Below are 27707 nucleotides of genomic sequence, written 5' to 3'. Positions count from 1 at the left end.
TTCCCCCTTCTTGCAGAGTTCAAGGCAGCAGACAGAGTCCATACTGGGAGATTCTGGAGACAGTTGTGCTAAAGGAGCGGAGCCAGATGGCCACCTGGCCACTAATTCTCAGAGCCCAGAAGAAATGGCAAGAGAAGGAATGCAGGAAAGTCCATCTGATCTCGTTCCCCTGGCCATCGGGCAGCTCTCGGACCAAACCCACCAGGAGGACAAATACAGCAGCAGGAACTTGGGAGCTTTTAATGATGCACCAAATGACTTGCTGAGCCTGGGGGATGCAAAGAGCCCGGAGTGCTTCTGTGAAAGTAAAAACACAGTGACGTTGAGTAAAAAGGAAGAGGAGGGGCCAACCCCTGCTCGAGGCTCTGGGACTATATCAGATGAGGAGGACCGCACAGTGAGCCCGTGTGCAAGCGTGAACGGTGCCGTAAATCTTCCATCCTGCGGAAATACAAATGAGGAAGCTGGAATGACATCTGCTGGCGTTGGTTTGGACCAAGCCGGTTTGTGCAGTAAAGATAGCCTCCATCAGGAGGTGCAGGCTGCCGAGGAGCGTGCGGCTGACAGTGCTGTTACTGGGGGTGAAACTGCAGGCGAAGCCCCGGCTTCCTTGGAGGGCGCGGATGTGGCTATGGGCCAAACTGAATGCAGGAACTGTACAGGGGCGGCTGAGAGAGCTGCGGGCCGGCAGCAGGTAGAGGATGGGATGGCTAAGGCCGGTGAAAGGAGGACTGCAAACCTAGAAGAGCAATCGCCAGCGAAGGAAGAGTCAGCCAGTGCCGCTCAGCCCTTACTCAGTGGTGTTAATGGCACTGAGTGTGCAGATGGAGAGGATGCAAATGTGGGAGTGGTACCGGCACACGATGGTATGAATGCGGACAGTGGCACTGGCGATGGCTCTGTTGACCTTTGCAAGACTGGCGATAACAAAGAGACTGGATTGGACTCATGCACTGATCAGGCAAACAGTGGCTTCTTGGAAAGCCAAGGTGATGCCCATGTCTCAGTGAAGCGGGATGTCACTGCGAGTGCCAGGGCGGCATTGCCAGCAGTGAATGGAGTGAAGGTTCCTGCGTGTGCATCAAAACCTGGTCCTGGTTTGGAAATCCACAGCAGCAAGGAGCGAGAAGGGCAGGTGGAAGCAGGTTGCACAGATGGGAAATCCAGCTCGCCCTCGCTGGAAGACAGTGTGGAAACTGATGGCCCTGATGCTAAACCTGAAAATGATGATGTTGGTGGATCTAATCACAGAGGTGCAGAACCTGCGTGTTGCCAGGAGAGCGGTAAGGTCGCTGAACACGCGGCTGAAGCAATGGAAGGCCGTGAAGCCCCTGAAGGGGGGCCAGTAGGAACTGATACCAGCAGCAGTGGAGATGGGGGAAGTGCAGATTCTGCAGATGGAGCTCAGGAAGTTGCTAGCTGCTGCCCTTCTGCTGATCAAACTGTCGTTAACGATGAAATGGGCGACGGCTTAAAACCGGACGCTGCTCAAGAGAGCAAAAGTGAGCCTGCATCGCTCCTTCCGGAGGAGGGGAGCACATGCCCGGCAGAAAAAGAGCGTGCACAAACCGAAGCAGAGGGAGCAGAAAGTGCTTCGGAGCAGGAGGGGCTGAGCGGGGAGATGAAACCCCTCGCTCCCCTGCCCGGAGGAGAGGGACCGGCTGCGAGTCCGGAGGGAGATGCTGCAGTGGCACCTCCCGGGCAGGAGGCAGCTCTGCAAAGTAATGACCCTGGATCGGCTCCGTGTGCCAAGGGCGCAGACCGCGCGGAGGATAATTTAATAGGCACACCCTCTGAAATTCATAATGAACCTAAACAAAACCAGGAAGCGGTGGCGGCGGCAGGCTCGGCAGAGCTCGCCCGGCAGCGCGGCGGGGAGCATGGCAGGGTAGCTGCCAGGGCCGGCTGGCCTGGGGACCATGCGGGGGACGAGGGCTCTCCGGAGCAGAGCCTCTCGCAGCAGGGTGAAGGAGGCAAAGCTGAGCCTGACGGGGAGGCTTGTGCAAGTGGCAGGGAGCAGGTTTTGTCGGAGGAACTTCTTGCCTCTGTTGTGAAACCCCCCGCCTGCGCTCAGGGGGGGCCTGCGGCAGGCGGCAGCGGTGTGGATGGTGGGCCGGAAGGGACGGTGGCTGCCGAAGAAGCCTGTGAGACCAGGGCAGTGGGGGCAGGAGAAGGCGCCATGCACGGACCCGCGTCGGCAGGCGAGTCACCGGGTGCGGGGAGCAACCCTCGTCCCGATGCAGGCCTGAACCGAGAACGTGATCCCGGTCAGACCCAGCAGCGAACCTCCCCGTGCAGCAGCACCCCTGAGTTAAAGGATGCTTCAGAAGCGGGAGCCCCGAGCGATGCCTGTGAGGGTGAGGAAGTGTTAAGGCCGGTGGCAATATCCCCGGTTGCAGCGTATCCGGCAGAGCAGGAGGATATGGAAAGCGTGCTTCCCCGGGCAGCGCTTCAGCCCATCGCGGAAGAGCCCACGTGCGACAGCGACTCCAGCACCGACACCGTTTGTCCGGCTGGCGAGAGCGACGCTGGTCCCGCTGCACAAGCAGCTCAGGGGGAGGTCTTGGCTGAGCCCGATGGAAAGCAAAGCCAGGCTGTACCCGGATCGCCCTTCTCGCCGTGTTCGTGCCGTTTACATGCTGTTGAGTCACTGGAAAATGTGGGAGTAAAGAGTTTGGTTTCGGCAGATGATGGCTCCTCGCTGGATAAAGTTCCTAAAATGGTAAAAAGTTTTGATGCGGTGGTTTTCGCAGCAGAGACACCTTATTCCCCTGAATTACCAGCCGCAGAAAAAGTGGGGCTTGAGCCCCAGGCTGCAGTGGATGTGGGAGCCGGCCTTAATGGAGAAATGGATTTCAGTTCCTCCACAAAGAAGAGGAACGTCAGCCCGACAGTGCAACGAGCTGAGCCTGTTACAGGTAGGAAAAATCAGGTGGTTTCCTACTTCCTAGTTTTTTTCTTTGTAGGTGTGCCTCTGGCCTCTCAGCAGCAAAGGAAGGGAAATAAGAGCAGGAGGTCTGCCTTGCAGAGGAAGCGTAGGTGTTTGGGGTTCTTCTTTTGAGAAAGAAGAAATCCGAAGTGACATGTTAAAACTTTCAGTTCAGATGCGTGTTGCTTGGCTGGCACTGGGGGTAAGGACAGGACATCATCTCCTGTGAATTTGTGCGGAGGAATTTCCAGCGGGTGAATCCTCCATGGAGAAGGAATGAATGGGAGGGAACTATTTGGATTACTGAATCTTCAAGTTACACGCTTTCATGTGGGCCTGAGGGTTTATTTGCTGAGTGCTGTTCCTTCGCTTCTTCCCTTTCTTTTTGCTAACGTGGAGTCGGAGGGTACAACAGGGCATTTTCTTTGCTCGTCTGCTTGAAACAGCTGCCAGTGTCCTTCCGAACTGCACAAAGCCACTTCCTAATTGGCGGTATTAGGTCATTTAAAAAACCCAGCGAGCCCTACCCCCACTGCCTTTTCCGGGCTGCAAAGCTTTTTTTTTTGTCGGGCAGAGCCGCCAGTGGTGTTTTCCAGTGCGTTTAAGCAGTACTGGAACTCAGAGGATGAGTTTTGCTTGCTGCCGTTGGCTGGGAAGCGGGACCAGCGTTCCCCGCGGATGAGTGGTCAGGGGGGAGAGCGGTGGGACCTGGGGGACAGCGTAGACGTCTCGTGCGACAGGAGCTAATAGAAAACGTCACCAGGTAACTCGGAAAAGGGGAATAAAGGGATAAATTGAATGAAAGAGAAAGGGGTTCTTTTCTCCAGCTTGTAATTAAACCGTAGGTGAACTTGCTACTGGAGCATGGAGCTAATCTGGTCTTTGTATTCCACCTGTTCAGGCAGCTGTTAAACGGAAGCAGCTGAACTTTTTCAGTTGCCATTTTCTTCTTTGCTATGAGAAAATGATACAGTGCCTCTTTGCTTTCCCAGCACCGAACAAACAAACAAACCATTTCAATGATTAAAAAAAAAAAAAGCCCAAAACTGCCGTGATATAAATCTATTTCACTGCTTTAATGCCGGGAGTTGTTTCTTCAGTCTAAGTGCAGGATGGGGTGATGGCGGAGGATTTGTTCTGCTATGTGATAGCAGAATAACTGGGGGCGGGGGAAAGGATTGATTTTTGAGGGGAGGCAGTGGTGGGGCAAATCCTTTTTTCGTCGAGTTCAGGAGTTTTAGAAAGTTTACTTGTTGGGAAGTAACCAGTGAACATTAGGCAGGACATCATTAGTAAATAAGCAGAAAGATTTAAAGATGGGTTAGAAAGCTGTTTTCAGAAAGAACCTATTTTAGTGCTGCGACAGACCGACAGTGCAATAGGACGGGAGTGGCTGTAGGACAATACCTGGCACGGCTCCGTTCTTCTGGGAACCCCCCCGCTCTGCCAACCCTGTCCGCACAGCCCAGGTCTTTATCCCTGGTTGGGTTCTTGGGAGACATGACATTGTCTAGGCTGGGTTTAAAAAGGAGAAGGGATTAAATGGCCCTGTAAGATAGTGACTGAAGTGGGAAAGTAATATTAAGGCGTCATTGTGTGTTAGGGTATGGAAAGGAGGTGATCCTGTCACTGATTTAAAATACATAATGGCTAAAAGGTCTTGGAATACAATGGTCTGACCTCTCCATAAGGAAGAAATGTTTATTTGCAATGGGATGCTGCACAAAGCAAAATTTCAGCCGGAATATCTTCTCTTGAAGAACTTTAGGATTGCTCTGAGGCAAAATGTTAGGGAAGCCCAAATGAAATACTAGCTTAGACGAGCGACTGCTATGAATCCAAGCTCACTATTTGAAATATTTCTGAAATTCACCTCCTATAAAGCAGCATCTAGAACTCTGATAGGGCGGTAATTCCAGAGAACAGATTTATTGTTTATTTTTATTATTGCTGTGCACATTCTTCATGCTGATGTCTAAGCTTTGGGGAGCGTGTTTTGAGCACTAGTTCAGTGGCAGCCTTCAGTTCTTCGTGTTGATTCTTCTTTCCTGTGTCAGCGCTGGGGAGTTTTCCCTGGCAGCCTGGGTTTGTACCGAGTATTTTGTAGCCAGGCAGGAGTCATCGGTGCTCAGCAGAATGAATCAGATCTTTTTTTGATAGACTACAATAAAGCCTTCCCAAAGGAAGTGCACGTCACGAGGCCGCTTCTCAGAAGCACGTGTGGTCGCAGGGTTTTATTGTCATGCTAATTTATCAGAGATGTAACTGTCTGGTAATTGCTGTTGCCATTAATCCAAATCATTGAGCTCTTTAATTTTTTTATTTATATTGTGAAATTGCTCCCAAATACATACCTGTTTATCTCATTGCCTCTTCTTAGTCTCAGCCTACCCTCAAAACCCAGACCTCAAAGGGGTAATTGCCTTATCCAGACAAACATCTAGTGACTGATCCCAACACTGAAGGAAGGTGATGAAGCTAGAAGATTCTGCTTTCATAAGGCAGCTCCTCCTGCTGTTAGCTTTGGGCTCAGAACTACACTATGGCTGAGTAATGGGTTCTTCCAGCACATTATTTACAAGTCAGGCAGATATATGCTACTCATTAAAAAAGCAGGTAGGTAGGATATGAAATCATACCACGGTAGCCAGACTGGCCAAGAAGAGAAGAAATGGCATGTGTCTCTGCTGGCAAAACACCTCCGAGTAGATGCAGCTCTTGGCAGAAAGCAACCCGAGCAAGGTTGCGTTGTGTGGTTGGGGTTTGGCATGTTAAATTAACAAATGCTGTCATCACTGCTCCCTAGCTCATCCCCTGGGAGAAGTATCCCTAGTGTTCCTCTTGTAGATCTCAGCACTTAAAGAAAACATTTGTTGCCAGACAGAAGAATTTCAACTTCTTTTGAATTTTATCAGTCTTTACCTCATTCTCATCAATGGCATTTTCCCTATGGAAAAACACTTACTACAATTTCCTTCCCCTGGGAAAGCAGCAGGATGAACCACTAACAAATGTCACTGATGATGCCACACACGTGATAAGGTGCTCAGTGCCCCAGAGACCTCTGTGATTGCATTTCGTCTGGGATATGTTTCTTACTAGAAGTTTGGGAAAAAATGGCTGAGAGCAAAAAGTTGTCCCCTTGAATTTCATCCTGAGGGGTCATGTTGTCGTCCTCCGGTTCTTACCCAACATGGTGTGTCACTTACACCCCTTCCTTCTCCCGTCCTCAGTGCACCAGAGGTTTCTTCCTTGCGTGTTCTGTCTTTGGACCAAGACCTCAACCATCACAACAGTGATCTGTGATCTCAACCATCATGACCCCGAGCAGACCTCATCACGACTGTGATCTCTGCTTTGCCATCACATGGGACTCGCAGAAATTTGTAGCATTACCTCTGATTCCTGAGAGTCTGCCCACAAACTCACCTAATCGAGACAAGATCACGCCAGTTTGATTTAGTGATGTTGGATTAGTTTACCAATAGAACATTGCAAAACCAGATTGTCCCGAAATCAAGGGTAAACTTTAATGCCAATGGAAAGCCATTGGTGACGGTCATTACAGCAGTCTCCCTGTGAAGACGGCGGGCTCCTCTTGCTAACTTTCCAAACGGGTAAACTCATTGCAAACACACTTTGCCCTTAAGAAGGCATTGACATCCATCCAGCGTTTGTTTTTAGTAGAAATGAGAGAGGGAACGGGATTAGAGAGGAGTTTAGCCCTAACACAGCCACTCTCTATCTGGGTGGCTTCGGTCAAATCACTTGGCTCCTCTAAAAGTATCCTGTGTGTCATGAGGGTCATTAGCGTAGGGTTGAACGAGGATTAGGATGTTGACTTCATGCCAGGAAAAGGTACGCAGAAGGGAACCCCAGGGAATGGTGACTAACGAAAGCTTTGCTGGGCAGAGAAAGCAGCCTGGGACATGATGTTTGTACCGCTGCGGGGGTGACACCATCATGGGAGCGTGAGGAAGGGGAAAATCAGCTGGGACTTCGTCAACTCCGGCAGAAAAGGGTTTGCCTTCCTAGGCCAGGGACCTCATCGTCGTCCGTAAGGCAGTGCAGGTGGGCTGAGTGTTTGAAGCTTGTGATTTTTATTTGTTTTTTCAACACTTAAAATGCCCGTTGAGAGAAGGCAAGGCTGGTTTCTTGCGTTATCTTCAGGTTATGGGAAGAAGAAAAACAGCAAAAAATGTGGTTCTTTAACTAGATGAATGGGAGCCAAGGAAATACACGGGCAAATACATGCAGATGTGCTCAGCCTCACCTAGAGCTTTTCAGAGGTTAAACCGGATTTTTTCAGGAGTTTTACCCTATATTTGCTGCTGTTTCATAGTTTCCTTCAGTCCCAGACATGATAGTTGTAAAACTGATAACAAACAAGCAGCAAAGTTGAGAATGAAACCAGATGTTGGAAGTCAGGTGGACTTGTTGAAGGGGTTTTAGAGTTGGGTTTTCTTTTTCTTTCCCTTTTTATTTTTTTTTTTTTTTTGGAGACTGGTTTGAATAAACAGAAGAATATCAGCAGGGCTGCGAGAAGTTTGTTTTTAAATTGCCTGTGCGAACCCTCTGTTTTCACAGGGAAGTTGGAAATGAAAACTGAAGACGAGGTGGATTTTCAGAAAGACCGTGACGAGAGCGCTGCCCGTGAGGAAGCGGTAAGTGCCACTTATGCGTTGTCACCTCGTCTTTTTCTGTGCTTTTTAAAGAAACGTCATCGCTGCTGCGGCCGGCCACCTAACCTGCTGGTTTCCTCTCTGTCACCTTTGCAAAGCTGAGCTGCGTCCATCACCGTGACCTTGTTTCAGCCTTTCAAAAACAGCGGGGGCTTTTTTAGACCATGCATTTTTCAGCTGCTGGATTAAGCCACATTTACTTGTCTCGGTGGGTGACATAGAGGTTGACCCAAAAGATGTATATATAATTTGATAAAAGTGGTGCCGCGTAGTTTGGGGTTGGTGATGCTGCGTGGGGGCTGGCAGCGCCTCCGAGGTCTCCGCACGTCCGTGGTCCCGGGGAGTCGCGCCATCCCCTCTCCGGGGAGTTTTTGGCAGAGGGGAGCGGGGCTGCCAGCAGTGTTGGTGTGTGCACAGACTCCGAGGTCTGAAGGCATCTCCGGCTGGGAGCGCTTGTGCCTTCGCTGGAAGAAAAATTAGTAATGGGAATACATACAGGAATCAAATGTGGGGGGAAACTCCTTATTCCTCATGGTGGTGAAACAATTTAAAAAGGTCATGCCAGGCATCAGAAATCGGTTGGCATTGTTTTCCATTACTCGTGCTTTGCCATATTTAAGGACCGTCTATGAATAAAAAAGAGATGTGAATATTTGGCTTAACAGGAATGTAATTTTGGTTTAAATCGCCCCTAATGCATATTCTGCTTTAGCAGGATCTGGGTGTTTTAATATTACCTTTCTTACCTGCATTTGCTTTTATATTTTGTATGTTGTTTCTTCTTCCTGAAAAGAAAAGTGTTTTGTAAATGCGAAATTGCTCGCAGCCTGTGTTGGTGCACGTTGCCGTTGTGCAGCTGTGTTTGTGTGTTTGCGTACCATTGTGAAGCTGTTAAAAGAGAAAATATTGCGGGGATGAGTTAACATTGCAGGGTGGAGCACCAAAAAAACTTTGCTCATCCCGCCGTAAAGCTCTTTAGGCGGCAGAACAGTCTTGCCAAAGCTTGTAATAAAATCAGGTTTATTTTGGTTTTAACAAGTTAAGGCTTAATTTCTGTAGCTGTTTGCTCCGTGAGTTAGCCAGGGACGAGAGCGAATAACTTTCCAAGCCAAAATTTGTGGTGGCTGATAAGTAAGTCTTTTGTTACTGGAATGCGTGAGCGTAAAGATGCTGATGATTTTTTTTTTTTACCGACCCTTTATTAAAAATAATTTTCATGACTAATACTTAGGTGTCTGGTAGTGAAGTAAGCCGTCTTTAGAAAATGTAAATTAGGGCTCTGCCTTCTCCTTTCAAACAGGGGGGAAAAAAAGAAGAGCAACATATTGAATTTGGCTTCCATTTTGCATGTTTCCCAGGCATTTTGATTTTTTGTGTGTGTGCTTTCATCTCTTCTTCCTCTCCCTCCCGCCCCGTCAAACACCTTTTTATAAATCTGGCTTTTCTGGTGCAGGAATGGGAGTGCCGGGGGGGGGGGGGGGGGGGGGGGGAATGGAAAGTTTGCTGCAGGACTGACAGGGTTTCCTGTTGCTAAGTTCAACAGAAACAAAATAACAACTGCACTATATTAAGGTCATTTAAAAAAAAAAAATAATCAGTGGAAGACGTATAAATAGAGCTTAATTCACACGTGTAGGTTGGGTTAGGGAGGTGGCCGGTGAAAGCCATCGCGGAGCGTGCATCTCTTGCCACGTGCTGTCCCTGCTTTATTTAGCGCTGACTTTTTTTTGTAGCCAGAAGTCTTTCAGGTGCTCATTGCCTTCTCATTACAGAGCCATTTTGTGGTTAGTAAAAGCGGTTTTCTTAACTTGTTGCAAATAGAAATGCTGTTGCTTGCAGCCGGTCAGGTATTTAGCAGTCTCACCAGTGCTGTCAGCAACTTTGGACCTTGGGGACAGCATTAACTCCCGGTTTACGGGTGAGAACTTTGCACAATGTTATTTATCAATATGCAATGTGGAAAGCTGTTTCTATGCGCAGACTGTTGAAAAAAAAAATAATGTTTTGGAGCCTAAAAAGTGCAACTTCTTGTATAGTGCAATCAGGCTGAATGACAGTAAGCTTGAGCACGCTGGAAAGAGAAGGGGGAAAAAATTCTTTCTCGCGACTTGGTTTCTGAAAGCTGAGAATTAGCTGCATTCGTATTCTGTGTCTAAGATTGCACATGCTTGCCCCTGTAGTCGCTTCGGAAGACTTTGCCTGAGAGAGGCTTTTGAATATGTCATGGAAAAGCTGCAGCTGAAAAATGTTTAGGAAAATAATGATTTGTAGGGTTATAAGCACTGAAAAGAAAATAATGGAAAAATGTTTTTGTTTTTTTTCCAATTAAAATGGGTTTCTAAAGTGACTGTTTCTTAAATCTCCAGAATGTTTTCTCAGGGATTGTATTTGTTCAGCTATAGAGATTCTGTAACCAGAATTTCCCAAGCTCTTTCCATGTTGGGTGGTGGGTGCTCATCCTGCCGGAGACTCCCCTGGTCCTTATCTTCCTGCCTGAGTAGAGCTGGGGCAATAACTTGATGTCATCTATTAAAATTAGACTTTAGCATTTTTTAAATTGAATAACTTTAGATTCTTAGCTCTGCTGAGAAATGTGGTTTGGCTTCTGCATACTGGGACATTAAAATAATTTAGACACGGCACCTGGTGGCTCCAGCGTTAGGAAAGTGAAGCAACAGTTTGAAGTGAGCTGTACCCCGATAGGTTTCCCTTCTTGTGTTGATCCCAGAAATGGGGGATGTGTCGTTATTGGCTGAATCTTTGTCTTGATGTGGCAGGATGGATAAGGTTGCACTGCTGGGTTCATCCGACGGCTTCGGTTGTCTAAGCCTGTGACTGACAAATTGTAGCTGGCTGACCCCAGAAACAGGGTTCACTGGGAAATAGCCTTCTCATTGTGTTTATTAATTTCATTAGTTAGTTCCTATTGAATTTAATGCATCCTACCTTTACCGCATGAATTAGTTTTTAATTAATGTCTGTATTTTCAGAAGTTGCAGCCTACCAGATAAATATGGCATTCCTAAATATCTTCACACAGAATGAAGCTGGGAAAAGATTTGCATTTTCATCTCTCCACTGGTCCAAGTAGTGCAGTAACGTGTGCTATATCAGCAAGGTCACTTACTAGGGGAAAATTTGCAGTATTTTCAGTCATGATTTGGAAGACGGAAGTATGTTTATAACACTCTTGGATGACATCGGGTTGGGAGGGGTTGCAGACACTTGGGAAAAAAGGGTCAGGGTTCAGAGTGACCTGAAGAAATTGGAAAGCGCGTCCAGATAAGAGATAAAAGCAGCCACAGAGTACTTCATTTGCAAAGAAGGAATCAAAATGCACATTTACTAATGCAGGTTAAAGCTGGAGAGGGATGAGTAGAAAAAGACTGAGGATTTTTAGTGGACCACAAGTGAATCATCAGCAAGAGGCTATTGCAAAAGAGACAAATTTTGTTTTGAGTTATAAGGAAGGAGTGTCCTCCATAAGGTGCGGGAGGTGACTTACTCGTGCGTGGCACTGCGGAGGCATCATCAGTGTCATTGAATCCGGTTTTGGGTGCCCTGCTCCGAGGAGGACACGGTGTACTGGAAAGTATCCAGAAGGAAACAACAAGAAGAGATTAAGAAACGTGAGAAGAGGTTGAAAGAATTAAATTTATTCAGTGCAACAAAAAGAAAACTATTGTGCAATCTCGCAGGCTGCCAACATGTAATAGTGGTTATTAAAGTCCCAGATTTCCATGGCAGCTTAATTTACTGATTAGCTAATTTGCCAACATGATTTAGGCTGGATGTTGAGAAAACATCCTGTTATCATCATGAAACTGTCGCAAGACCACCTAGGGAGGCTAGGCAGCCTCCTTCCCTGGGAGTTGTTACAGATAAGATAGATGATGCTCTGTCGGGACAGAGCCCCAGGTCTTTTGTTGCCCATTGCTTTTGGTTTGTAGGCCCCCAGGTTTGTGCTTTGCTGAAGAGGGAGAAGAGGAGGGAGCAGCTTGGCTGGAGCCCGGCAGGGTGTGCAAAGAAGGGGACAGGGGTGGCAGGACTGTAGGAGATGGAGGCGGGATAGGGGATGAGCTGGACGGGGTGGAAGAGGGCTTGTGGGAGAGAGGAGGGACCACACGGCTTTGAGCGGGTGTTGAGATGGAGAGCAGGTGTGAAGGATCCACAGATTTTTCCTTCCCCCCAGCTGTAGGTCTCCATGTTTCTCTTCCCTGGAGTCAGCAGATAAATGGAAAACGCTATGGCCAAGGTGTACAGTGTCACCTTCCCCTCTAGTGTCTGCTCCGTAGCAGGAGAGCCTGGTGCCGGTGCTGGTTGTTGGTCAGGTCAAGTAGTAGAGAGATGCTTCATGACTCAAAACTGCTGGACCTTGTCGGTGACTCAAGGCAGGGGGTCGTTACAGTTCTGCAGGCTCCAATTTGCTTTCTTAGGAGATAACTTCTTTAACAAACTGCTCACCCTGAGGACATGCCAAAAATCAGGTTGTCTGTGTGCCCTGAAGTCCGTTTGCTCCATGTGTTCGTATGTACGTACCTGGGATGGTGGTTGTAGATCCCTGTTTGCCAAAGGCCCTGCAGAACGGCGTGGGAAGCTTCCCGACAACATGGGAAATTTCAGAGCGAGTGACTGAAATGTTAGAAACAAATCAGAGCGGGGCTCCGGCGGTGGAAAGCGCAGCCTTAACAATAGGCTGCGTCCTCGCCCTGCCTCTCTAAAATCACTTGTGTAACTCCTTCTTTGTAAATGTTGTCCCGTAACTAGAGTAAATACGGAAAAACCCAGCCAAAAAGGAGCCTGCCCAAAGCCTGGCATCACTGCTGGAGGGTGACACGCACATACCCACCGGGTCCAGGCTTTGGGCTCGACATCCGCAAGGCCGTTTCTCACACCCACCAGCATCCTGTGTCTGCCCTGCGTGCCCAAAGCAGAGGCTCGAGAGGTCTTGGAGGAAACTGTTCCAAACAGTCAAGCCCCGAGTAAGTCCGTCGCTGTGCGGAACAGCTCGCCCGGGGTTTAGCCGTCCGTGCTGTGCGTCGCTGCCTAAGCCGGAGTCCTCGGTACACGCTGCAGAGAGTTAGAATAAAAGCGGAGCGCAATTCAAACCAGGCTGGGATTGTTGTTTAGCCTTTACTATGACTCATGCTTTGAAATCTGTAGCAGGAAAGCATTTATACAACTATTTGGGCAGTTTTTTTCCTTCTGCGCTTAATTTCCCTGGGTGCTGCAGTTCTAAAATGCCTTTTTCTCCTGAACCCTGCTGATCCTCAGCTCAGGACGGTCGTTTCCAAGCTCAGTCACAGGATTCACGGATGTTAGCGAGGGAAGCAGGAACATGGACAGCGAGCCAAGTCTCCAACTCGGCACAAAGGTGCTGCTCCCAGGTTTGGCTCGGCGCGGTGAAGGCGAAGGCGCCCGCGCCGCCCCCATGGCTCACTGCGGCCACGGGGCTTGTGCTACCCCGCGCTGATCTCTAGAGATGGTGAGTTACTTCTCCTCCCCTACGCCTTCCCCCTTCAGCCTCTACAGGCAGTGGTTTTTAGAGGAAAGATTGCCGTGCGTAGCCCTGATACTCTGTTTTTCCATCATTTCCTCTAATAAAGCTGCTGGCTCTGCCGTCCTCCTGCTATCCGCTGCAAAAGGGGTTTGTCTCTCAGCTTTTTCACGCTCATTTTAAAAACATCAAGGGTTACCTGCAGTTTTATTTGCCATCTGAAAATATTGTTGCCTTGAAAGCGGAGCTGTGTATATATTCCTGCCGTAGTCTTGGGATGGATGCAGACTAAAGGCCACTATTACATATTATGAATCTTCTGCCGTGCTTGCTTTTGACTTGCTTCAGACAAAGGGATTCACTCATACAAATTATTTAATATCATTGTAGAGGCCCTTTTTAGGATCAGGACTTCATGATTTCACAAGTTTGTAAAACACAGGGCTAAAGGATTTCCAGTATAGAAAATCCTGGTTTTGGAGTTATTTTCCAGTGGTTAGATACGTTCATTTTTTACGCAGTCATGAAAGTATGGATCCATAAAATAATGGATGTGTAAGACTGTTACTGCGGCAAAGGAATGCTTGCATTGAATATTGTACCTTGAAAAGGAAAACACTGTACTGTTTTTGAATCGTTCAGTCTCCTGTATCATATGGATTCCTTTATTTGTGTTTGAAATCTCTTAAAGTTTTGTGGTGTAACTGTTGTACGGTAGACATGGTTACTGCACACTAAATTCCTGGTCTAAATATAGAGGAAATTGAGATGATAACATGGGAGACCAAATGTGGATTTTTCGATGGAGACTGCGTTATTATGACAAATAGATGCTTTGGTGCATCACATCACTGGGTTTTTATCCTTCTGAAGGAACCTATCTAGCTCCATTCTGATATATTGGAAGCCAAAGTTGGCACTCTGCGATGCAGAGAAGCCGATATATATTCTTCTGTAGACTTATGTTTTTTGCAGTTCATTGGTGGTTACAACGCTTTAGAGGAAAAACTCACTAATACGAGAAATAGGTTTTTAATGATATTACCATACATTTGTTCTGGGGTTTTGTGAGGAGTCATGGACTGGCGCTTCAGTTCTCTTGCCATCCTAAACTAACCACTATCCTATGGGGCAGGTTTTTGTAAGTATAGTTTTTGAGGATTTGGGAAAGGTTTTGGGGACAGTTTGCGCCAAATCCAGAAAGTCTCCTGAAAGGCGATCCACAGCGAGCAGTGACGCGTGGAGGGAGAAAGCCCCAGGTACCACTGGGTCCTGGCTTCCGCAGGCACAGCCGCTGCCGGGCACCGCCGTTCCTCCTCCGCTGCGGCAGCGCCAGTGTTCGGGGCAGGTTGAAAAGTGAGATGAGACCCGGGCAAAGCTTCCGTTCTGGGTTCACAGCGCTGTCTGCCGTTTGGGGAGCTTTGGACTATGACTCTACTCATGGAGAACGGCTTCCTTCCCACTTTTTACTCTAATGGAATTGAGACATGAATGAGATGCAGCGTTTCCAAGGTGAGGTTAAACAAGTTGGGACTGTAGGAATGAGAGCGAAAACTTTGAAGAGTGAAAATAGTTAATTCTTTGAGTAAGTTACTGTAGGAAAGTGTGAGCTCTCCATTGCTTCAGGTGTTTCCATCGGGACTGGATGGCCTATGAGCGACACGCTGCAGCTCTAAAGAAAGTGCCAAACCAGTGCTGGAAGTGCTGCGAGGTTACGTTGCCCGGGCTGTGTTATATGGGAGGTTTGTATGGACTCGGTGTTTGCATGAAATGCCCATCTTTAAGATCCATATTAGAAGGTGACACCTAGCAGTGCAGTCTGAGAGTCCTCAGATGGGGACAACTGTCTGAGAGGTGAGCAGGACTCTTGGCCGCTGATGGAGAATAACAGCCCCAGCAGTATCCAGGCATGGCATCTCTGAGGTAATCTTCCAGCAAAGGATGAACAGAATGGTGTGAGTGAGAAGAAAAAGGACAAAAGAGAGAGAGTTGTACGTAGAGCTAGAGTGCAGATTAGAGAGAATACTTCTCTTGAGTGTTTCCATTCAGGCAGCGTGAATCGTTATGAAAACGTATTTGGCATTTTACCCAGTACTGTTAAAACTCTTTCCATGGAAACATGGAATCAAAATGCATTTAGCCTCGCGGTAGTTGCACAGATTCCCCTTTCTGTTATCGTTCTCAGCCTTTTTTTCTCAGGCACCCTTTTTAGGTGGTCCATCTTCCCTTATTATACCATTTTCATGCAAAGGTGGAAATCTCAGATATTTTTTTTCCGCCAGCATCTCTGCTGGTACTTCTCGGTGTCACGCGCCCGTCCTGGTGTGGCCCAAAGTGAGTCAACTGCACGGCAGAGTGTTTCTGGGATCAAACTGCTGTGAAAACATCAGATGAGATAAAAGCCTGGTTGATAACTAAATGTGTGCCTTTCCCTGCGGCATCCTTGCTCAATCGCCGGGTTTGTCAGGGACATCTTCCCTGCTGCCTGGTCTGCGCTGTGCCGAGCAGTAGTGTGGGGCAGTTTGGTGGCGATGGAGAGGGCTTTAAACTTGGGACGGCGAAACAAGAATAGATGGTCGGTATTGCGGTGGATGATTAAAATATCTTGGTCTGTACAGAAGGACTGAGCGATGTGGTATCCAAGCATGTGAGATCTAAAATAGAAGCACTTGACTGGTATGGAAGGGAGTGGGTTCGGCTGAGCAGGGGCAGCTGCAAGTCAGAACTAAAAACCCCAGGGACAGAGCCGCCCAGTGGTGGTGTGTTTGGCCATGGTCAGCCGTAGCTGTCCTTACTGTCACGGAACCAAATTCATCAAAACTGTCAAGGAAAGGAAACTCTGAACTTTGGTAGAAGACTTCCATTAGGGATCGGTCACACCGAAGCAGAGGTCTCCAAATGCAGATCCTGTAAAAAGCGTGGACTGTAGTGGCTGTCTTGTGGATGCCCCAGAGCAGGCAGACGTGAGGGAGAAGAAGAGTTTCTTCTCGCTGCCGCTTGCTTACCTCCTTCCATCGCCGCTTACCTCCTTCCATCGCCAGTTTGTTGTTTTTACTCCTGTGGTCTGTGTTTCGGACTTCTGCTTTGGATTGACCCCAACATGGAGGCTGTAACAAGAATGTGACAGAGTTTTGCAACGGTTTAATAAAATATACTTGATCAGCTGTATAGGGATTAGCAGATGGGAGCAAATTCTAAACCGGGCTTTCTTTTGCGCTTGGTCTCTCGCAGCTGACAAGGTTCTTCTCCTTCCACCTTCTCTTTCTGCTTCACTTAGTCATTAAATTTATACCCAGATAAGCATGTATTTGCTGTAGCTAACTTTCTGATTTTCTTTTAATCAGTGGCGAACTTAGCTGCTCCCTCCCTTCTTGCTTACTTGTGTTTATCCTCTCGGTGCCCGCAGTGTACTCAGCGCAAATGAAGGCGGTAGCTGTGCCCAAGAGGTTAGTCCGAAAGATAGAGCCAATAGTTCTGGGTTATGTCGTCTGCTTTCTCTTCTGTTTGCATCGTTCGAACCAGAGGACTTGTTGCTAGCCTGTGTTTAGCCTGAGTTACGCCGCTCTCCTTTCAGATCTGCAGAAGGACTGATGCTTGGCTTATGATTTTCTCAGCCTAGTTAGATATACAGACCGGGGGCGGAGTGGCTCGAAAGCTGCCTGGCAGAAAAGGACCTGGGGGTGTTGGTGGACAACCGGCTGAGCATGAGCCAGCAGTGTGCCCAGGCAGCCAAGAAGGCCAACACCATCCTGGCCTGCATCAGGAATAGTGTGGTGAGCCGGACTAGGGAAGTAATCATCCCCCTGTACTCGGCACTGGTGAGGCCTCACCTCGAGTACTGTGTTCAGTTTTGGGCCCCTCACTACAAGAAGGACATTGAGGTGTTGGAGCGTGTCCAGAGAAGGGCTACAAAGCTGGTGAAGGGTCTGGAGGACAAACCTTATGAGGAACGACTGAGGGATCTGGGGTTGTTTAGCCTGGAAAAGAGGAGGCTGAGGGGAGACCTTATCACCCTCTACAACTACCTGAAAGGAGGTTTTAGAGAGATGGGAGCTGACCTCTTCTCCCTGGTGACAAGTGATAGGACAAGAGGAAATGGGTTCAAGTTATGTCAGGGCAGGTTTAGATTGGATATTAGGAAGCATTTTTTCACTGAAAGGGTTATTAAACATTGGAATAAGCTGCCCAGAGAGGTGGTGGATTCACCATCCCTGGAGGTGTTTAAGAAAAGGGTAGATGAGCTGCTTAGGGACATGGTTTAGGAGTGGTGGTGTTTTTATCAGGGTAGGTTAATGGTTGGACTTGATGATCTTAAAGGTCCCTTCCAACCTCACTGATTCTATGATTCTATGATATTACTTCTCCTTGAAGACTTTGCCTTGATGTATACCCCGATACCATTACAACCATGGTAATAGTAGTTCCACTTTATTTATTCACGTAGTTGTTTGAGGGCATATTCCTGAAGCATTTCCATCTTCCCTACTGCAAACGCTAATGCTCTGTTTGCAGGTACCGCGGCGCTGGGTCCGCCTAGCTCGTGTGTTCTCCCTTCTTAGATGTTGTCCTTCCAGCTGGTGAGATAAGAGGCAGGAACGTGAAGCCTCGCCCTCGCTAACTCATTAGTCTGAGCCCTGGTACCGAGTCTGCTTAGCATCAAGTGACTTGTTTTTCTTCTGTCTGAGACCGTGCTCACCTCCATAAATCACGAGAAGATCATAATCCTGACTTACTTGACACTGAACTTTTGCTTGGTTTCTCAATGCAGCTGGACACATTAAATGCCTAAAAAGTGGTCGGCAGGGGTATTATTTCCAAAATACACGGTTTTCAAAGGCTGGAGGTGCAGTTCTCTGAAACATCGGTTTCAGTCTGAGATCTTGTGCTCGGGAACGTGGAAATCGCTTCTGCCCCTCTAAAATATTACACTGCAGATCGCTTTGGTTCTTACAAAAGCCGTGGGCAGGGGTGGGCCGTGAAGGTCTGCTGAGATTGAAGAAGTGTTTCTTGGTGTTTTGTTCCACTATTATTTTTACTTTTAACTCGCTGACTGTAACGCGATGAGGAAACACACACCTACCCGCTTGCCCAGGAGGAGGTGGACAAGTCTCGGCTTCAAATGCCGCGTGTGAGGGGTGAGAAAAGAGCAGGAATGTGCCTTTTTGAGCCTTTTAAAAGAGAAGGAGGGTTGCTTACACCATTTCTGAAGATTCCCGCCTGCAGATGCCCAAAGGAAGGCATTAACTGTAAAGACTGGGGTTCCACGGTGTTAGAAAGGGAAAGGGAGAGAGAGGGAGTCCTTTGCTCCCTGCTGCGAGGGGTGAAAGGGGTTTAGGGCGATTTGCAAGCTCTGGTTTTAATTGCGTTTTGGGGAGACGTGGAGGGAAACCTCGGAAGACTTTTTTGGTCATAGCTGGAGATTTGGGGGACAGCACTGGATTTGCTTGTCAGGACTTGTTTATTACTTGGTTTTTGTCTTTGGGGAAGCTGAGGTTTACTTCGTATGTTGTAAACGATGCAAAAGGCACCCGGAAGAGTGTAGATGAATCCTCTGCCTTTGTTATAAATCTAAGTATATAGACTAAATAAATAACTTCTGGGCTTAAAATCTGTACGCTGCACCAGGCAACAAAAATTTGTGTCTTGGAGTAGCTCCTAGAATTCTTAAATGCTGAAATATCTCCTCCGCTTGCAAACCTGGGGCTCTCCCTCCTTTAGATAAGCAGTTTCTGTTTAAACTGGCTTTTCTTGTCACTGTCCTTTTGGGCAGGGGTTGGCACGATTCAGGCAATACTGACAGTGGCACTAGGAGTGCATGGCAGGGAAATAAGAAGTTTTGAAGGTAAGACTAAGCAAGTACTCTCTGTTAAAAAGAACAAGGGGGGGGGGGAAATATCTGTGCTCAGAGTATTGCTTTTCTCTGGCTCTCGACAGTTTGAGTATACACTGAAAAAGTGGTTTGTAGAGCACTTTAAAAGCTTTATAAGTTGTTTTCTTCTCTTTCAAGAAAACAGAATTTATATAGAAACATATTGTTTCAAGTAGCAGCTGAATTACATGTTTAAAAATAGGATATTTTGGTCGAATTTGTATTATTTTTTTTTATGTAAGCATTAGTCTCCCAAGAAAAGTACATTCTGTTTTTATGCATGTCTTACTGTGAGCAATGCGTGTTCCCTATCTGGTAAGTAGTGCTGTCTGGCACATCGAATACCTTTTTGGCAGGTTGGCTCTTAAAACACAGTGTATGTTATCTTGTACGGAGGACGTTGGCGGATGTCTGGATCGCGGCGCTGAAATGGCGAGAGGGGAGGCGAGACAAACCTGGGGCTTGTTGTGGAGCGCCGTTGGAAGTGGAAAGGGCAGCCAGGGAGACGGGTAGCGGAGGATGCTGCGGGCGAGAGGTTTGGCTCCCTTGTGTGGGGCAGGGGGTATTTTAAGGCAGTATTTAGGTGAATGAGTGAGATAACGTCGGTGCCCATTTGGGAGCTGTATTTCCTTTATTTCGTGTCTGAGGCTGGTGAGAAAGACCAGACTTGGAGGACATTCAGACTTTTTTTTCCCCCGAACTCTCAGGGCAGGGGAGGGAACAGGGCGCTGACTGCAGCCGTTATAGAGAGACCAAAGTTGGGGAAAGAGCCCGACTAATATTTTCTTCCAGTCTTACCGATTGACCCAGCCAAAATAAGCATAAAATAACAACAGCTGTTGAAAAAAGTCTAAATCGTGTGCCTGTACCAACAGATGTTTCCATAAGCCATTGATTGTTAGGTTGTTCCAGCTTAAATAAATACATTCTATATGTATTCTATAAATACAGTATGGGGGTGAAAAGGGTCAAAAGGGTAAAATAGATCTAGGAGAGATTTCTCTACTTAGGAGAACTTTATAAGCTGTCAGTAAAGCTGTAAACAAAGTCGCACCAAAATATATAGTGGCTTTTCGTTTAAATAGCGTCTTTTTGCTTGTTACTGGCTGCTTGGGTTAACAAAGAAAATATTTTTCTTTCAATAGCTTTCAGATCTTTTGCTGGGTATTTTTTCTTATGCGTCTGCATTAAATAAGCCCATTTAACAAAACCTGATCCTCTTATAAACATGGAATAATGACAGTATCCCACATATGGGTTTCATTAATTTTCACATGTTTTGAAGTTGCCTTTTTCCTCCGAAAGGCTCACTTCAGAAACAGCAGAGATTAATGCTACAGAATAGCCAAAATGGCTAGCTGCGCAGTCAGCAGTTCTAACTTGGGATAGAAGGGGTTTCTACTTAAATTATTTAACCGTTGCATAAGGAAAAGGGTATTTTTTTCTGTACAGAATGATGCTGCGTAATCGGTACTCCTCCCAGTTGCGGTTTGCTTTGATTGAACTGGCATCAGTTCTCCTGATTATCTGCAAGCTTTTTTTGCTTCTGAGTCTTGTAAATGTTTTGGATTTTAGCCTGGAGAGAGAGCTCCAGAACATTTCCCCCTTTCTTCCGAAGAAAACAAAAACCCTTTCCTTGGAGTCACCGGTGAGAAATTTCAGATGCTCCGTTTGCCTTATCTGCAACGCGGCGACCTTTGCAGCTCCTGGGATAGCCCGAATCGGTAGGATAACCCAGGGAAATTACAAGGCTCCCACATATAATATATGCTGGGTTTTGACATTTTTGGCCCCAGTTATGATTGTCCATTGTTTGTTTATTTATCTATTGATGAAAGCTGTTAAATGTATGGAAGTGCAGCAGCTGTGGCAGGTGGGGAATGAGAGAGGGGAGCATGAAACCCATGTAACTGAAGTTTTCCTAAAACAGCTGTATTGACCCAAAATTCCCAGTGTTTGCAGGGATATTCCCTACCTTTCAGTGGAGAGGAATAGGAGCGGGATGCATTATTCCAGTTAGGAATTACGCCTGCAACAACAAATGTTACTGTAAAGGGGTCTTTGAAAAGCTGGTGGAGGAGATGTAGCATATGTTAGTTTATAACCTTAGAAATAAATATTTTATTGCTTTTGTGGAGCGGTGTCAACAGTTGGGAAAATTCCTCACTAATGACGATGCTTCCACATATCTGGCTGTTAATTATACATACGGTTTATGTCCTGAAATTCCTTTGGGAATTTTCTAAAATTGGGCTAAAGAGGAGAACATCTGAGCTTGTACTGGTATAGCAGTCCTGAACGATGGCTCTGTGGACCCACTGAATCCTTACCCTTGCGTATATGTCTTTAGGCCAGAGAGATAAAAGTGGGGTAAAAATTGGTAAAAACAGGGTTCTTCCACAGGGTCAGCATTCTTTCCTGGGCTCTCGAGCTGTAAAGACACGTTTGTTTAATATTCTTTACAGAGGACTGCCAGGGAAACGGATAAAACAGCGAGCAAATGAATACTCATGTGGTCCTGCAGCAGACCTCCCAGGCAGGAGCTGGAATCCAAATGCCTCCTCTCAAAAGTTTGCATTGGATTTTATTTCAAGTTTCCAAATGCATGTAGAGAGGGCATGAAAATATTGGTTGGATGGGAGCGTAGGTAGGAGGGTGAGCTGGAGTGTCTGTTATTGCCGGGGAGAGGGGGGCTTGGCCGCACTCAGAGCATCTCAGTTACCAGTCGGGTCTGAGATCCTCCTCCCCACAAAGCAAACAGAAAAATTGGAAGGGCAAAACAAATACCACAGTGTCTTCAATCCCCTGCCTTCATTAGCAGCCAAGCAAAAAAATCGACCTGGAAATATGATGGGTGCCTTTGTACAGTGCGCTGCTTTCCCACCGCTACCCCTCTCAGATTTTCAAGTTACAAGATGAAAGAAGAGATAACTTTTTCCCTTTTGAAAGGGAAAAAGCCCGGCCAGGGCAATACGTGGTCGTGTGGGCTTCCCAAGGGCTGAGTCTTAGGGACTTCAATGGAAAGGGAAAAAAAAAAAAAAAAAAAAAAGAAAAAAGGAGGGAAGCTGAATCATTTTCTGGCATGATTTATTCATTTGAATGACCCTTCTCTGTTTTTCAGTTAGATTACAGTGACTTAAACTGGAGGAAGAATGGTAAAAGTTGAATAATTTCCTCCGCTCAAGATGTGTCATTTTTATATTGTCTATTAATTTTACTCACTGATACCATATGTCATTTTTGTTGGGCTTTATCCGCCAATTCATCTATGTAATCTGCTATCCTGTCTCTGTTTTTAGCTAAATACTTAAGTTCTTTAGATAGAAGCATCCACCAGGCGTATCCTGGAACCGATCTCTTAATGTAGCGAGGCATCCCGGGGCGGCTCCGGCGATGTCTGTCTGCTCTTGTGCTGTGCCTACAGCAACGGGGATCGAGCTGTTCTTTTGGAAGACAAGGTGATGTTTCATGCACTCCGCAAATGCGAGGCGGTCTGTTTTCCTGCGCAAAAACTCATCCAAATTTTTAACCTCATACCTTGAACTGTAAGGCTTTGCTCTTTCTGGAATTTGTTATTGTACAATAATGGAACATGTGTTTTTATTTGTGTAAATCAATACTTTCTTATATCCTGTTTCGATCCCAGTCATGTCAGAACAGGCTTTTTTATTATGCATGGTATAAAAATGAAAAATTCCTTCGAGTTTTGCATTTGTGAACTTTATAGATAATGAAACATCCCATTTTTCTTGCATTTGGGACAAATGCGATGATCTCCCACTCAAATCCTCTGCAGGATGAGTTATGAGACATTTCTTCTTTGGGTTTAGTGTGGACTGAGCGGCCCTTCAAATATTTGGTGGATACCCAGTGCAAACCAGTTTCAAATGGCTTGCATAATGTTTACGATGGTTTGAAAACTCCTACAAATACAATTCGCTGTTTTAAATACTTTTATTTATATCATTCTCTTTCCAGATCCCAGAAATTGTAAACCTGCCTGTAGAGTAGGAGGCATGAATCACCATAATTAGCAAAGATTATTTGCTCATTGTGTGCATGTAAAATGTGCGCGTTCATTACCAGCAATTGAAAAACAGGACGGGAAATTTAAGCTACACTAACGTGACCACCTTTAGTGCTGGATGAGGTCAAAGAAGGGAATGTCGTTTCTGACGACCCCCTTCAGCAGCAGCTTCAGGCTGGGCTGAGCCAGCTGGGATCCCAAAGCAGTACCTCCCATCCAGATGTCTTGGTTGAAAATTGTGTTATTCTTTATGAAAGACCCCAATATTTTTGACTTTTACCCATCTGTAGATAATTTGACCCCATGCCCTGGTGGGAAGTACCTGAGCGTGGGAGCAGCCGGTGTCCTGGAGGATGCAGGGGACGTGCAGCTTCTGGGACAGTGATTTGCTTCTGCATGTCATAGCTCAGCTGCTCCTTGACAGCCCGTTTGGGGGGGCTGTTCCCACTTTATCCTTCCCCATTTTCAGGATGCTGGAATTCACAGGACAACGTGTCCAGTGTTCGACAGCAAATATTTCTCTCAGCTCCCATAACGCGCTAAATAAATATCTGTGGCGTGGTCCAAGATCCCACAGCGCTTCAGCCAGCCAGACATCGCGATTTGCGGTTATTTTTGGTAAAGGCAGAACTAGATGTTGCAAACTGATGTAAAGTCAGCTGAGGGGTTGCTAATCTCTTGCGTGGGATGTGTTTTCTCCTGTAGCCGTTTGGGAGCAGTAGGATGGGCAGTTGACTTCCTCTGGAAGGATGTTCAGGCACGCTCCGTGGCAGACCAAAGCTTCAGCATTTTTCCAAAGGTTATTTGGACAATAGAAATTCCTGAGAAATGTACACCGAGTCTCTGAGAAATATTAGAAAAGGGAAGGTCAGGAAACGGCTGGAGGTCTCTCAAGGTGGTTTTGTATTTTCTCAAAACACACGCTCCGTGTATCCGTATGTCTGACAGCTCTCCAAGCCCTCCTCATTCCTCCTTCGTGGTTCTCCAGCTGTCTATGAGACGGTTATGTCTCTGGGCTCAAACGCAGGCTGCGGCTGTATCGTGGTTTGTCTGGATGTAAAATTCAGCTTGGTCGTGTCGTCCCAAAGCACAGTATCGCTCTGCGGGGAAATGTCTCTCTCCAGACCTTTCCATGAAGATTTGAAGGATTTAAATCGGGAAGCTGTAGGAGAGTCGGGGCAGCCCGGGCTGGAGAATAAAACTTGTGTTGATACTGTGGACAATTTGCCCCAAGGATTAAGTCCAGCTGGTGAATCTTGAGGTGTTTTAGGACCGGGATTGTTAAGGTTTGTTGCCTGCATCGCTGATTCCCCCTTACCGCAGCCCGGCACCTGCCACGACTGGGATCACTGTGATGTCTGATCACCAGGGACTGTCCACGTCCCTCTCTGTGACTCCTCTTCTTTCCATGACCTACCTCGTAGGGAAATCCAAAATCACGACCAGCCTTTCAGGGCCACCCCGTGAAGAGGATGCTGCTTGGTGGGACGCTGGCAGGTCATGCCATGGCCGGAGGGATGCGGCCCTGGACCAAAATGGCACTGCAGGGATGCGAGTGGACAGGCGGGGTGGGAGCAGGTCAGTCACAAAACTCCTCTCAGTCCTGCAATGCTCCTGCAAAAATGAGAAATGCGTTATTTAACATCCAGGGCTCTCTACCAAGGTCTGCAGCGTGAGTGCTCACTGGCCTTCAGCAACCGCCTGGTCTTCTTCAGAATTCACATTGGAGCATCCATCCTGGTCTCCTCTCGCGCGGGTGCTGACCTGCCTCCTGGCAGACACGATGGATGGGCGCTCCCTTCCAGACTGGCCGCGCTCCTCTTCCAGGCTTTGCAGTATTAGAGTGCAGATTTCCTTTGCCTTATTTAGTTTTAGAAAAAAAATGGGTTTGTTTTGTCTATCCCTGAAAGTGCCAGAAACAGAAAATTTTAGAAACCCTTTCCAAAAAGCTGATTTCTTTTAAGAAAAGAGCCATTGAAATTGTAATTCTTCTCTCTTACTGTCTGACGAATTTATTATCTCCTGTGTTTAGTGTCCAAAAGTGGGGTTTGACTTGCTTAAAACAGGGAGAATTTTTTCCTTTCATCTACTGCTCTGTTAGTTCCTATCAGAGCCGCCGTTAAAAAAGTTTAATACGCCTGAGCATTTCTGCAGATTGCATCATTTTCAGTGTTTCATAACGATATGGGAAAAGTAATTTGAAACAGATAACAATAGTGCAGTCTGTTTCAGAATAACCATGATTTCCTTGTCATTAAGAGGTCTGTTAGCGGGTAGAGGAGGAGGAGTTTTATCTGGATGAGTTACAGATCATATGGTGCGATCGAGCGTCGTTCCCCTCCTCCCCCCTCCCCCCCTTTTCCTTCCCTTGAAATCCGCAGCGCCGGACTTTGGTTTGGATATGAAACGATTGGATAGTTTCAAACTCCTGTCTGCACAGAGCGGCTCAGCGCTTCCAGATGTTTTCAATAAGGAGCCCAGAACTGTCGCATCAGCAGCCGGTGGCCCGGGCTGCCGCTCGCCTCTCCGCTCCATTTTGAGCAACCCGCCAAAAAAAGGAGAATTATTTACTTGTCTGGTTGTTTTGTTGTTTTTTTTTTTTTTTTTTAAATTTAATCTTTATCATCTGATTGTCTGGTGCATTGTGTTTCCGGGCGCAAATACTATATACTGTGTAACCGTGCGTATGGCGTTGGAGGGACTGCCTTAAACAGATGGACAAAGGAGACTGGGAACCTTTGTTCTGCTTCGTCCGGGCTGAGTCTGTCTTCTGCGTCTGCTCGGCGGCCCCGTGTGCGTATACGGCTGTGCGCAGGGCAGGAGCTCTCGCCTGAAACGATGCAGCAAAAGCCCCACCTAACGTGGGAAGGGAGTGATGGTCTCCCGGGGGGGGGGCGGGATTTTGTCTGGCACGTTATCTTCTATTTGTTTATATTCCATTGCTCTCCCCCTCTCAACAGTAAAGTCTGGAAATGAAGACGAGATGGACTTTGGGTGTCTGTAGTCGTCACTGGCCTCCTGATCTTGGCTGTGAGTCAGGAACATAACCACAGGAGAACTCTTGGAACAAATTAGGGATTTGGAAGCTTCAATTTCAAAAGAAAAAGAGAAGGGGGGGAGGGGGATATATTTGGTGGGCTGGTTGGTTTGTTTGTGTTGATCACTTCCCTCTGTGGCTGAAGGTGTAGAGGACTCGAAAGCGATCAGTTGGCAACCTTTACTAGATCAAGGCACATAATTATGGAGGAAGGCAGGTCATCATCTTGATTTGCAGGTAGGGCATGGACGCGTGCTGAGCCCTGGGAGCTTCCCTGGCCAGCGCTCGCCACCTGCCTGTGCCTTCCACCAGAACTTTCTGTTCCCTCCTGCCCCATGAAGGCACACATTGGGTTGCTTGTGGCGTTTGGCCGTACCAAGATGCTTGTGCACAGCTCAGAAAAATTTGCCTCCTCTTTTTAACTTCTTGCGCATCGCCCAGTGTGTCTCCCACCTCCTTTGGCTAGAGGTGGTTCTCATTCCTCTCTACCTGTAACAGTGGGGAGGAGATGACGTGAGGCACAAAAGACTGGGTGTCGGTGCAGGAACACGTCGGACCTAGCTTGCATCTCCATGGAAGATGCAGTTCGTAGCGATGCTCACGTGGCAGTCTCCTCTGCGAGGTGGGCATTGCTTGAGCCCTGCAGCTGAACATCTCTCTCTGGTTGCCGGAGGGGCTCTGCGGTTCAAAGGAGAAGTGGAGCGCCTGGACTGAGCCTATGCAGTTGTCCTTTGGATAAGTCTTGGCCTTATATACCAGCAGCCGTAATTAAATGGATTTGGAAACAAAATTAACTGCTGTATCAGTTAAAAAAATACGGGTGCTCCATAATGAAACATTAGAGCATCATTAAGGCACAGCCACCGCTGCAAGTTCCTTTACCTGAACTAAATTCACACACTTTGTTTATAGGTTCCAGCCTTGTAAATTTAGATTTGAGGAAATCCCTGCCTTTTATGGTAGTGTTTGAAGGCCTGGAATGCTGTCACAGCCATTTCTGATTCCTCATCTCGACGGGCACATGATTGCTGGGATTCATTACTTGTGGAGAAAACTGGTGGCTCCAGAAAGTCCCCAAAGTAGTACCACATTTCGTGTGTGTCCTAATACTGAAAGCAGAAGCTCCGCTCGTTGTTAAGGAGTCATTGGCTGAGATCTCGAGCTGGGGATCGTAGCTGTTAGAGAGCCTCATAGAGGAGATCCTCCTCAGTTCAGCTGGTGGTGGGGTGGAGATGAAGCTTTGGGTGGCAAGAGAGAGACTGGAGCCTGATGAAAGCGGGGGGAGATCCCCCGCGTTGACTAGGTAAGAGCATACTTGTGTCACTTACCGGGAGGAGCTGATCTGCCGCGAGGCCCCAGCCCACTCCAGGGCATGAGGACACGTTCATGCTGTGATGCCCAAAGGTGGGCCTTCCAGTGGTGACTGGCCACCAAGCCGTGCTGTAGTCTTAGGAAAAGGCAACCTTCTCAGCTTGCTTACTGAGGCTGCCAAGTTTAGAGGGTAATTATGCTTTGCATGACCTGGCTGTAGGGATTGGGGGTGTCATATCCAGGAGAGCCCAAAATAGCATTTTGTGTTGGTGTAAAGTCCCGTTCTTCAGTGTCTTACCAAAAAGGAGGGAAGGGGGTGAGTTCCTGTGTTACTCACCGGCAGGCTGCTGGCGCA

The 27707-nt window shown here is 47.2% G+C and overlaps 1 protein-coding gene across 1 annotated transcript in view; it reads left to right on the top strand.

Annotated features, from left to right (window-relative positions):
• AKAP13 (A-kinase anchoring protein 13) overlaps positions 1-27707 on the top strand; it is a gene marked incomplete at its 5' end in the record, with an annotated part of 158770 nt that overhangs the window by 58075 nt on the left and 72988 nt on the right. Inside the window, 2 exons of the mRNA XM_082488901.1 lie at positions 17-2918; positions 7517-7593. Of these exons, the coding sequence (XP_082345027.1) occupies positions 17-2918; positions 7517-7593 (2979 nt within the window). The remainder of the gene's footprint in view (positions 1-16; positions 2919-7516; positions 7594-27707) is intronic.

The sequence above is a fragment of the Vanellus vanellus genome, assembly GCF_965231255.1.
Source record: "Vanellus vanellus genome assembly, chromosome: 11".
Taxonomy (NCBI): Eukaryota; Metazoa; Chordata; class Aves; order Charadriiformes; family Charadriidae; genus Vanellus; species Vanellus vanellus.
The sequence above is the reverse complement of the archived record's forward strand: the minus strand, read 5'-3'. Positions and strand labels throughout refer to the sequence as shown.